Here is a 9810-nt window from a genome sequence, read left to right on the forward strand (position 1 = left end):
AAACACAAAATAAAATGTGAGAGCTGACATAAGCAAACATTCTTAGAATTAGAAGATGCTATGACCTGTTACTATGCAAAGAGCAGTATTGCCAACTTAGCGACTTTGTCGCTATATTTAGCGAGTTTTCAGACCCCCTAGCGACATTTTTTCTAAAAAAAGACGTGAAAGCGCGTTTTGCTTTTACTCTCAACAAGCAGCGGGTGCTGTAATGCAGTCAGTTCTTCTTTTACTCTTTTACTCTTATGCTGTTTTGTGGATCACAAGGTTTAAAACTACTTATAAACACACTAGTGATGGGATTTCCGGCTCTTTTTAGAGATCCGGCTCTTTCGGCTCGGATCACTAAAAAGATCCGGCTCTTTCGGCTCCGAACCGGCTCTTCAGGTTGTTTTGTTGCTTTAATTATTTAATCATTAACAATAATATAAAATTATGCAGAAAAGGAATTACTAATGTTAAAAAGTGGTTTTATTTATATATGGCCCCTAGAGACAAAGCACGTACAAACTCTAAAGCATATACAAACTCCAAAAAGCACGTACAAACTCCAAAACACATTTCTAGCGTTAACTGAACTTCCAAAACAGAGCTACCCAGATCACTTAAATTACACAATTGAAAGCATGTGTGTATTGTTTGTGTATTTATAGACAAGCACTCATATTTATTCAAATAATTAAAAAAAAAAAAAAAGTTCATTTACCTGTTAGTACCACACACCAAATCCGGTTGTTGATACTTCCTGGCTTGTGTAGCCACTAGGTGACAAAAGCTCAGCATCCTGGAGCACTTCTGTTGTCTTTTGTACGTGATTCTGAGTTTGTACGTGCCTCTGAGTTTGTACGTGTTTTGGAGTTTTTACGTGTTTTGGAGTTTTTACGTGTTTTGGAGTTTGTACATGCTGTGTCTCTAAGGGCCACCATAAATATACTTTATTTATTCAGTCCACATAAAATGTAATAAATAAATCATATAATACAAAAAACAACTATTTACATTTTAAATTTTTAACTATTTAAATTTTCAGCTTTTTCCTTTTAAACAAATTTAACGTGAAACAACACAAAACACTGCAAACCACAACACAATTAAATATAAATTAAAATATTAAAACAAAAAGAAGATGCACATTCTCTGTCATATGGGCCTGCATGATTTCTGAATCCTTTATCATCTGCAACTGAAAATAGTGGATGATTACTATACCTTTCTAATGTGGCGTTGTTGTCCCTCGCTCTCTTTCTCTCTGGCTCTGTTCCTGTGCTACTGCAAGTGTAACTAACGCCCCTCCCCCCTCTGCCCAGCGTAAAGTACAGGCCACGCGTGCGGAGTTTAGCGGGAAAAAAGGGCGAGAGAGAGGGTGAGAGAAAGAGAAAAACAAAAAACAAAAAAAAAACCTCACGGCTCCCAATAAGGAGCCGACTCAAAGAGCCATTTCGTTCGCGAACGACCCATCACTAAAACACACACACACAAAGTAACTCCACCAGAGTGCCTATTTCGGGTCACTTTTGCCAGTCCAAGCCCAGGTAAAGGAGCAGGGTTGGAATTGTGACATTAAAAAAAAACAATAATTGCTAAAAGAGATTTAATTTGTAGTTCTAAATAAACTCTAAATGCATTTAGGATGTTTTTTACTCACTTTATGTCTCTTCCACGATGTTATTTCTCTCTCCAACAACATAGGTTACAATTACATTAGCATGACCAATTATGCAAATTAGGTGATGATGTCATTTAGCGACTTCTAGCGACTTCTAGGACAACCAATAGCGATTTTCCTTACTGAGGAGTTGGCAACACTGGCAAAGAGAAGCAGAACTAAACAAGCTAACATTAGCAATTAGCTAGCGCTAATTAGCGTCTAGGCTAGTATCAAATTAAGCACATCATTAGGAGAATTCACTTGCTCAAACTATCACAAGCAACTCACAGCAGTTAGTGCCAAACACACACTGGTAAAACACAACATTACTGGCAACTTACAGACTGTGTTGGCTTAAAAGGCAGCATAGGTAGGCACAGGAGTAGCTAACTGCCCTTCTTCTGTTAGACACAAAGCAGCGTCAGGTAGGATGTCAAAATAAAATGAACAGTGCCCCAGAAACAAATGAAGACTGCATGAACTTATATAACACCACATAATATGTGGGGCGACTCTTAAGGAGTCAGAACAAAACTCATATAAGTAAATTCTTCTTAAATAATAAATAATTTGAAGAACAATTCCTCATAAAGAGGCAAACAAGGTAGCAAGTAGCATTCAACTATTTTTTCCCCATTTTCACACAACCTTTTCAATTACAAGAAACCAGGCATGTCTGTTACTGCAATATGTATAAAAAAAAACATAATAATACAACAAGATTATATTAAACGGCAGTATGATCAGCAGGTTGCTTAATTAGATTGAAGTGGGATAATAAAAATGTATGATGCATTTCTAAGGTGTTTTATATTTACCTGCAAAAGCTGTCTGTAACCCAGATTAACACAATACAAGGTTGTAACTAAAGTTACCTGTGACCTAAACAGACTGTATGGGAACTCAAGACTCAATGAATCTCTGTGAATACCAAGAAGGAAGTAATGTAACACAAAACTCATCATGACTTATCATTCTGAGAAAAGAATAAATACACTGACAATGGCTCATTTTATGATACACAATGAGTAAAAAAAGGAGTAAGATGAAGTGCTGCATGATGAAAAGGGCAATTAATGCATCATGTGAAATTGTGATCCAGTGCTTCTGTGAGAGATCATATCATGACAAAGCAGAATCTGCAGAATAAAAGGAGAAGACACAGCAGACGCTTTCAGACCTGAATCAGCACTCCAGCTGACACTGAGCAGAGTGAGTACACTTTTTTTCTTTTATGAAAATTAATATTAAAATTAAAATGCAAATGCTTATTGCATAAAAAAAATCAACAAGTCAGATTTTTAAGTATCTGAAGACATTTGTAGTAATTCAAACAATAATTTTTGCAAACAAAAACTGAATTATAAATTATAAAAATCTCTCACAATTGACAAAAAACAATTTTTTGTGAAAGAAGCATCTCTTGTGGATGAAATGTGGCTTTTCTTAATCTATTATTTATTTTTTGGAAACTGTATTGGGGGGAAAAAAGTAAAAAACCAAATGTGAAAATTAGATTATTTGCACATTTTAATTTTTTGTATATTTAACTCAAGTTTTCTTAACTGGGTTATCATTTTCCAAAGCTGTTTTAAATAAGAATGTTTTCTTACAATGCTCCTACTTCCACTTGTTTTACCTAAGCCCAGCCTTTCACTCCTTTCCTTCTTCACTTTTTCCTAAATCTAACTCTAAACTCTCTACTTGTTCTCCAGTCCTTGTTCCTTACATCCCCTCTCCTCTTCCTTTGATGCAAACATTGTCTTTCCTTATTTTTTTCTTTTACTTTATTCTCTTCTGCTCTCATTCCCTAAACCTTATCAAAACTCTCCCTCTGCCTTTGTTCCTTCTCCTTCATTTCACACTCCACCTCTACCCATCCCTTTTCTCAATCTTGGCTTAGCTATTTATTATTTTATGTTATTTTATTTTTTTGTAAAAACATCCTTTGCATGGCAAAGAGGAATTTAGAGGTTCCATTCATTTTACATATTTTTTAGATTATTCCAGTATAGATCAAGTTAAAATACATTTTAGAACCTATTAATGAATATATGATACTATATTTACATCTAAATAATTGAAATACTGTACAAAAAAACATTATATATAAATTACAAGTGAACTTTGGATAAAAACGTGGTATTAGTTATTCTAAAAAGAAGAATATTAAAAAAACGGTGTGCTCACTCTGACACAGATTAAACCTATAAATACTTTTATAACAGCTGACTAAAAACAAAATAAGAAACACATTTTAATAAATTATTGTAAAAGTAGATTTTATCACATATTTCATATCAGCATGCAACCTCTCTCTCATCCACCATTCACACTGCTCCGTCTCAGTCTGCTTTCCTTTTTCAGACCTGAAACCTGTCTGATTGAGCTGCTCTACTCTGGATTTAACTCTTAATTTGCTCTGACTAGTTCTCCACACTTTGGACTCTGCTCAGTTCAGCTCCGGTTTCCCTGTTGCTCCACGCAGCCAAACCCGCCCAGTTCTCCAGGTCTCTCTGTCACAGCTCAGTATTCCATCCTTGAACCGTTAAGCTGTCAATAATTATTTATCTTTTATCTATCCACAGTCCATTTGACTAATTGCTAATAGTTAAATGTCTAATGTTAGTTTTTGCACTCATCGGGTAAACATTAATAATTAAAATATATCAGTGTCTGTGAAACAGGAACTTTCACCACTGAAATTCCTCTTAAAGCCGTGCTGTGTGAAATTCTGTGTCAGCTAACGCAAGATGGCCAAGATGTCATTTTTGATATCAATATTGTTGCAGTATTTTACATGATATTAATTTTAGTATTGACTACTATCTGAATATCATTTTTTGACAACAGTAAGACTAGAAAGTGTTATACAATTTTGAATAAAATAAACAACAGAATTCATTCAAAACAAATAGATTACTTGTTCGTGACTGTTTTGTGTTTTGCCTATTTTATGTTTTTCGAGATCATGCTTAGCCCTCTGGTCACTTACTACAGTAAGGGGGTGGGGGTGCACACAACCGGTCAGTTTTAACAGCTGTGAAATTAACATAAGAAACATTTTTCACCACCAAATTCAGTTCAGTGGGTGGGTCTGTCGCTACCCGATCCGTACCGGAAACCCGATCGGTACCCCGCATGTGCAAATCTTACGTCACTTCCTCTCTTTGCCAACATTGCGACATTCAATATATATTGAATGACACGGTTAGCGCCCAGTTAGCTCTTAGCATTTCTCAACGGCTCTGCCTCCTTTTCGACTACCGGGACATTTAAACAATGGATAATCCGTATACAAACAAAGTCGTGCTTTTCTATTCAACAGAGAGCGTTCCCCGAACAACAGCGCCGTAAAATAAGAAGAATGGCGCCTAATTACAGAATTAATAATACAGACTTTGTAATATGTCACGTGAAGATTCAGCAGCCAGATGAATTGGCAATTGACAGTGATAGCGGACATCATCATCACTATTCCAACAATCCTCTCCACACAGACAAGCATAAACACACTCGACTATCACTAAATCAAATTTAACACACGTTTGTAATGACGCTAATTCAGTTTACAATAGGGTTCATTCGCTCGGTCAGTAGGTGGCAGTATCCTCAAAACTGGGGTGTAAGCTGCCATTAAACGAACAGAAGAAGAAGAAAACCCCTGCACATGCACGGTACGGATCGGGTAGACCCGATTTGTACGGTCCGACTTTGCACATGCGCAGTAAGGATCGGGGAACCCTGATTCGTCATTATCTTTTTATTTTTTTTTGTTTTTGTCTACATTATATTAAATGTTTCATTATCTGAAACATTTTAAGAGATACTTATTATTCTTAACATCTTAACAGATACTCTGACCCGTAACTATCGTAAAACGCTTCGACCGGAAGTAGACACCTTTCGCGCATGCGAGGTACGGATCGGGTTTCCGGTACGGATCGGGTAGTGACAGGGTCAATGTGCTATTCAGTGGGCCATTCAGTGGGTTGTTCAGTAGGTCGTAAAAGTGGGTCTTTCATTTGGGGGGGGGGATTCCCATTCATTTCCTATGGCGACCAATTTTGAGTGGGAACACCACAAAACAAAGTTCCTTAAAACACTCAAAATTCAACGAAAAAGGGGCTCATCACTTTTATATGTTCAAGTGTGTGTAGTGTGTAGGAAATCGTAGGGCCTTGAGGCAATCGGATGTAAAACACACTATTTATTTATTTATTTATTAATATTTTTTCATTTGTAAATCGGTCAGATTTGACCCAAACACAACAGGAAGCTTGGTGATATAGTGCTAGAGTTAGGGTTTGGTTAACATCTGTTCCTTTTTAGAGAATTTTTGTAAGCCTGGAAACTTACAAAGTAAAATCTCTTAATAGAAAAAAGTAAAAATAGGCTTCACTGAAAATTCAGCATATTCCAATATTCAGCGCATGGTTAAAACAAAATCGCCCTCAAGACTTTAACATTTTGATGTGTTGTCTGAAGGTCAACTTCCTCCATCATCATCTTCATGATCACCATGAAGATGCTTGCTGTGTCACTTACACTCTGCACCGTCCTGGCGATAAGCCAAGCCATACCGATCAGCTCCACCATGCCTTCGGATAAAGGCCTTTGTTACCATGAAAGAATGAATTGCTCAGACATCTTTGGATCATTCTGCCCTAAGTGTGATGACGATGGAAACTTCCTTCCAAGGCAGTGCTCGGGGTCTACCGGGTACTGTTGGTGCGTTGACATCATGAGTGGAAAGAAGATACCAAATACAACAACACCACCTGATACCCCACCTGTTAGCTGCAGTGAGTGGCTTTAGCAATGTGTACCCACATTACACTAAGTCATTCAAAAGCAGAAACCTGTACAAGACAAGTAAAAACATGTGCAATATAATGAACACATCTAGCACACAAAATGTTAAAACATAAGTATAACTGTGCTTTTTTAATTTTGTTGATTTGGACTTTGTTTTTGTTTTTTTAAATTGTTTGTTTTTTAAGTGATTGTGGACTCTGACTGCCCAGTCGGCTGGTCTCGATTTGGTGACCGGTGTTTCAACTATATCAGCACCCCAAAGACATGGACTGAAGCTCAGGTGAGCTCTCATAGAGATGATGAATACATCATACTATTCATTCAGTTGTTCATATGTATTGTAATGAATACAAAATGGCTCCCCCCAGATTTTTTGTCAGTTCGATGGCGGCAACCTGGCATCCATTCACAGTTATGAGGAAAACCACTTTGTCCAGTCTTTGACCAGAGGGGACACCCACAACTTCCCAGAAACCTGGGCTGGTGCCACTAATGCCGTCCATGTATGGATATATTTTTTTTAAATCAGTGTTATAATCCATGCCTGTACACTTAGTCAGGATTGAAATCTGACAACTTCAGTGGAAATTAAATAGTTGCAAACTTAAACACTACCGAAGTCCCACCTAAGATATAACTATTTAAGTTAACTATCTGTATTTATGTATGTTTGTGTCTGTCCATAGCCTAGTTTTTGGATGTGGATTGATGGCTCCAAGTTTTACTATGAAAACTGGTGTGGTGATGACGATCATGATGATACGAGTGAAGAAGACAGCCATGACAAATCCAGTGAGAAGCACAGCCATGATGATACAAGTGAGGAAGACAGCCATGGCAAATCCAGTGAGAAGCACAGCCATGATGATACAAGTGAGGAAGACAGCCATGGCAAATCCAGTGAGAAGCACAGCCATGACCATGAGCATTACAGTGAAGATGACCATGATGACGACCATGACAACACCAAGAAGACAGCTAGCCTCTGCATGAAGATAAATTGCCATCGTAATGCTATAAACACACATAAATACACACACATGTACACATACCAACAAACTAATACGAATACAGATAAAGTTAGCCTGCTGTTATTCTTACTTATGTTCCAAGTGGAGATAAAAATGTCAAGGTGGGTTTTACATTACTTTACAAAATACAGCTTACAAAAGAGTGTAACTAGATAAAGGTGTTCATTTAGTACACCTATATTGGGGGAAAACTAGCCAGTAAGTACACATGCATTGCTGGGACAGTTAGCACACATATATTATAAGTAGACTAGTCAAAAGGCACATCTGTATTATAGTGACACGAGTTAGCACATCTGGTCAGTTAACATATCTACATCTCAAATACACTGATCACTTATAACATATACACAGCAAGGACAATATATGGATTGGGTTTACCATTAATGTATTTTATTTACCCACTTTTTGTACTTTAATATCCTAAAGGAAAATCAAAGCCATTCACATCCTTTGAGTAGGTCTAAGGTTGAAAAATACCCTGCATTAGCTGATTACTAATGTTTGCTAGGTGCCTGACAGCGAGCTAGAATCATAAGCATGCTCTTAAGACCTTTATGTTTTCCCCACACCTCATCCAAAGCAAAGTTTTTAGAAACATTTAGAAAATAGCTCGGTCAGATCCACCTTTGCCAATGTATTGACATAAGAGCAGCCACATATTCAGTCACAAAGAATCTACAAAATGACCCTGACCGATAGTAGGATCAGCTAAAACACACAATTTATAATTCCAGTTTGAAATTCTTAAATTCACATTTGTTTTTCTTGTTTTTGCAGTTAAACTGAAGTGGTGCACTGCAACCTGCAATAATAACGCCTTCCCATTTGTTTGTTCGAAAAGGATCTGAACTCAGACCAGATGATGAAAAAACCAAGAGTCTTGACTATACGCACTACACGTGACAGCCCCACAAAATTTGTTTCTTACTATTTTTTGTTTTGTTTTATGTTTTTAAACGTAATCAGTAGGTATTAAAAACATCTTTTAGGGGTAGTTTTTGTTGTTCAACCAGTTGTTTACTGAATTTGGTTCATTTCTAGATATAAATCCAAATCATTTGTGCATGTGAACTTGGATCAAATTCTTCCAATAATCTATTTTTGTATAATCAAGCATGTTTCAATTACTCTAAGTATAAAAAACACAATAAAAACTAAGCAACACAAATGAATTGTGTTTATTGTCACACAATAGAAATCTGGTCCAACTAAACCTAATGTCTTTGAAAACCTACATTGTAGGGACATACATTGATCAGAAAATCTGCACTCTGAGGACACTATTTGATTGACATTCCTACATCATACATACACTGATTACACCTATATTGTGTCAGAAAAAATCTTTTCATACAGTGATATGTTACCATATTTGTTTATTTGGTTAAGACACAAACCATTCAGTTAACACACTAACATCATGGAGATATCAATTAATTCCCAAGCCTACTGTGTGGGGATGCTGATCAGTCTCACCCAGCAGCTACTATAAAACCACCTGTTTACAATAATAATTTCTATAGCACCTTTCAAGAAACCCAAGGATTCTTTGCACAAGAGTATCTAGTAGTTAAAAAGGCTCGAGGTTAAGTTTTGTTTTGTTGAAATGGTGAGTTTTGAGAAGTTACTCCAGTGAGTCTTCCAAGAAAGGTATTGTGACTCTTATATGGGAGAGAGTTGCAGTGGGTGGAGGCAGCCACACTTTTGTACAAAGTAACAATGTACTAAAAACTAAGTTAAAGAACAAAGGTTTTTAATACATTATACTTACTTTGTCTAACAGCACACATTTGTGCGCGCATGACTCTGTGTTGATTTTAGTGATTTCATAACATTGTACAATGTACCCTTTTGGACTTAAACAAATATCAGTTGTTTCAACATCCTAACCTCCAATCAATGCATGACTCACTCCAACTTCTTCGGGAAAACCGTAAAACTGTTCTCACTGTACATTTTCTGCATTTTCCTAATGAAAACAACAAAAGTAAACAGGAACCAAGGAGAGCTGGGGACAGTTCCCAACACTAAACACTCTTCACACTTCAAAGAATACGTTATATAATTTCTCCTCTTTAATATTATGTTTTTGATATTAAAGGACAGTTAATTTACGGCCACTACGTTTCTATCCAATCTGCCACTCCTGAAACTTAGAATTTAAATTGTTATTTTAAAGCAATGATGCTTTTGCTGCTATCATAACATTGTTCTGAAAAAGTTTCACTAGATAAAAACACAAGTTACCACATTTTGTGGCATTCTGCCTTTCGGCCCCTTTGCCCTTTTGTTCATTGACATTCCCCAGAC

At 36.6% G+C, this 9810-nt stretch overlaps 1 protein-coding gene and 1 long non-coding RNA gene across 3 annotated transcripts in view; one reads left to right on the top strand and one right to left on the bottom strand.

The window, feature by feature from the left end:
- The window catches only part of LOC146523110 (uncharacterized), a 116745-nt gene that overhangs the window by 58159 nt on the left and 48776 nt on the right, over positions 1 to 9810 (bottom strand). The gene's annotated exons all lie outside the window — the stretch shown is intronic.
- On the top strand, positions 1493 to 8668 carry LOC146523112 (uncharacterized). Of its 2 annotated transcripts, XM_085154676.1 has the most exons (6): positions 1506 to 2860; positions 6137 to 6453; positions 6652 to 6746; positions 6835 to 6969; positions 7153 to 7474; positions 8278 to 8668. In XM_085154676.1, the coding sequence occupies exons 2-6, from the start codon at positions 6162 to 6164 to the stop codon at positions 8346 to 8348; spliced, it is 915 nt and encodes a 304-aa protein (XP_085010802.1). In that variant the 5' UTR covers positions 1506 to 2860; positions 6137 to 6161; the 3' UTR covers positions 8349 to 8668. The 2 variants fall into 2 exon arrangements, with proteins under 2 accessions (XP_085010801.1, XP_085010802.1); XM_085154675.1 differs by lacking the exon at positions 8278 to 8668 and having other exon boundaries at positions 1493 to 2860; positions 7153 to 8258.

This window comes from Neolamprologus multifasciatus, chromosome 3, assembly GCF_963576455.1.
Source record: "Neolamprologus multifasciatus chromosome 3, fNeoMul1.2, whole genome shotgun sequence".
In the NCBI taxonomy this organism is placed as follows: domain Eukaryota; kingdom Metazoa; phylum Chordata; class Actinopteri; order Cichliformes; family Cichlidae; genus Neolamprologus; species Neolamprologus multifasciatus.

Coding starts and splice junctions, on each gene's coding strand:
- LOC146523112 (XM_085154675.1), top strand. CDS start 6,162: ATGATCACCATGAAGATGCTTGCTGTGTCACTTACACTCTGCACCGTC. Junction 6,747..6,834: donor AGACATGGACTGAAGCTCAG/GTGAGCTCTCAT, acceptor GGCTCCCCCCAG/ATTTTTTGTCAGTTCGATGG. Junction 6,970..7,152: donor GTGCCACTAATGCCGTCCAT/GTATGGATATAT, acceptor GTCTGTCCATAG/CCTAGTTTTTGGATGTGGAT.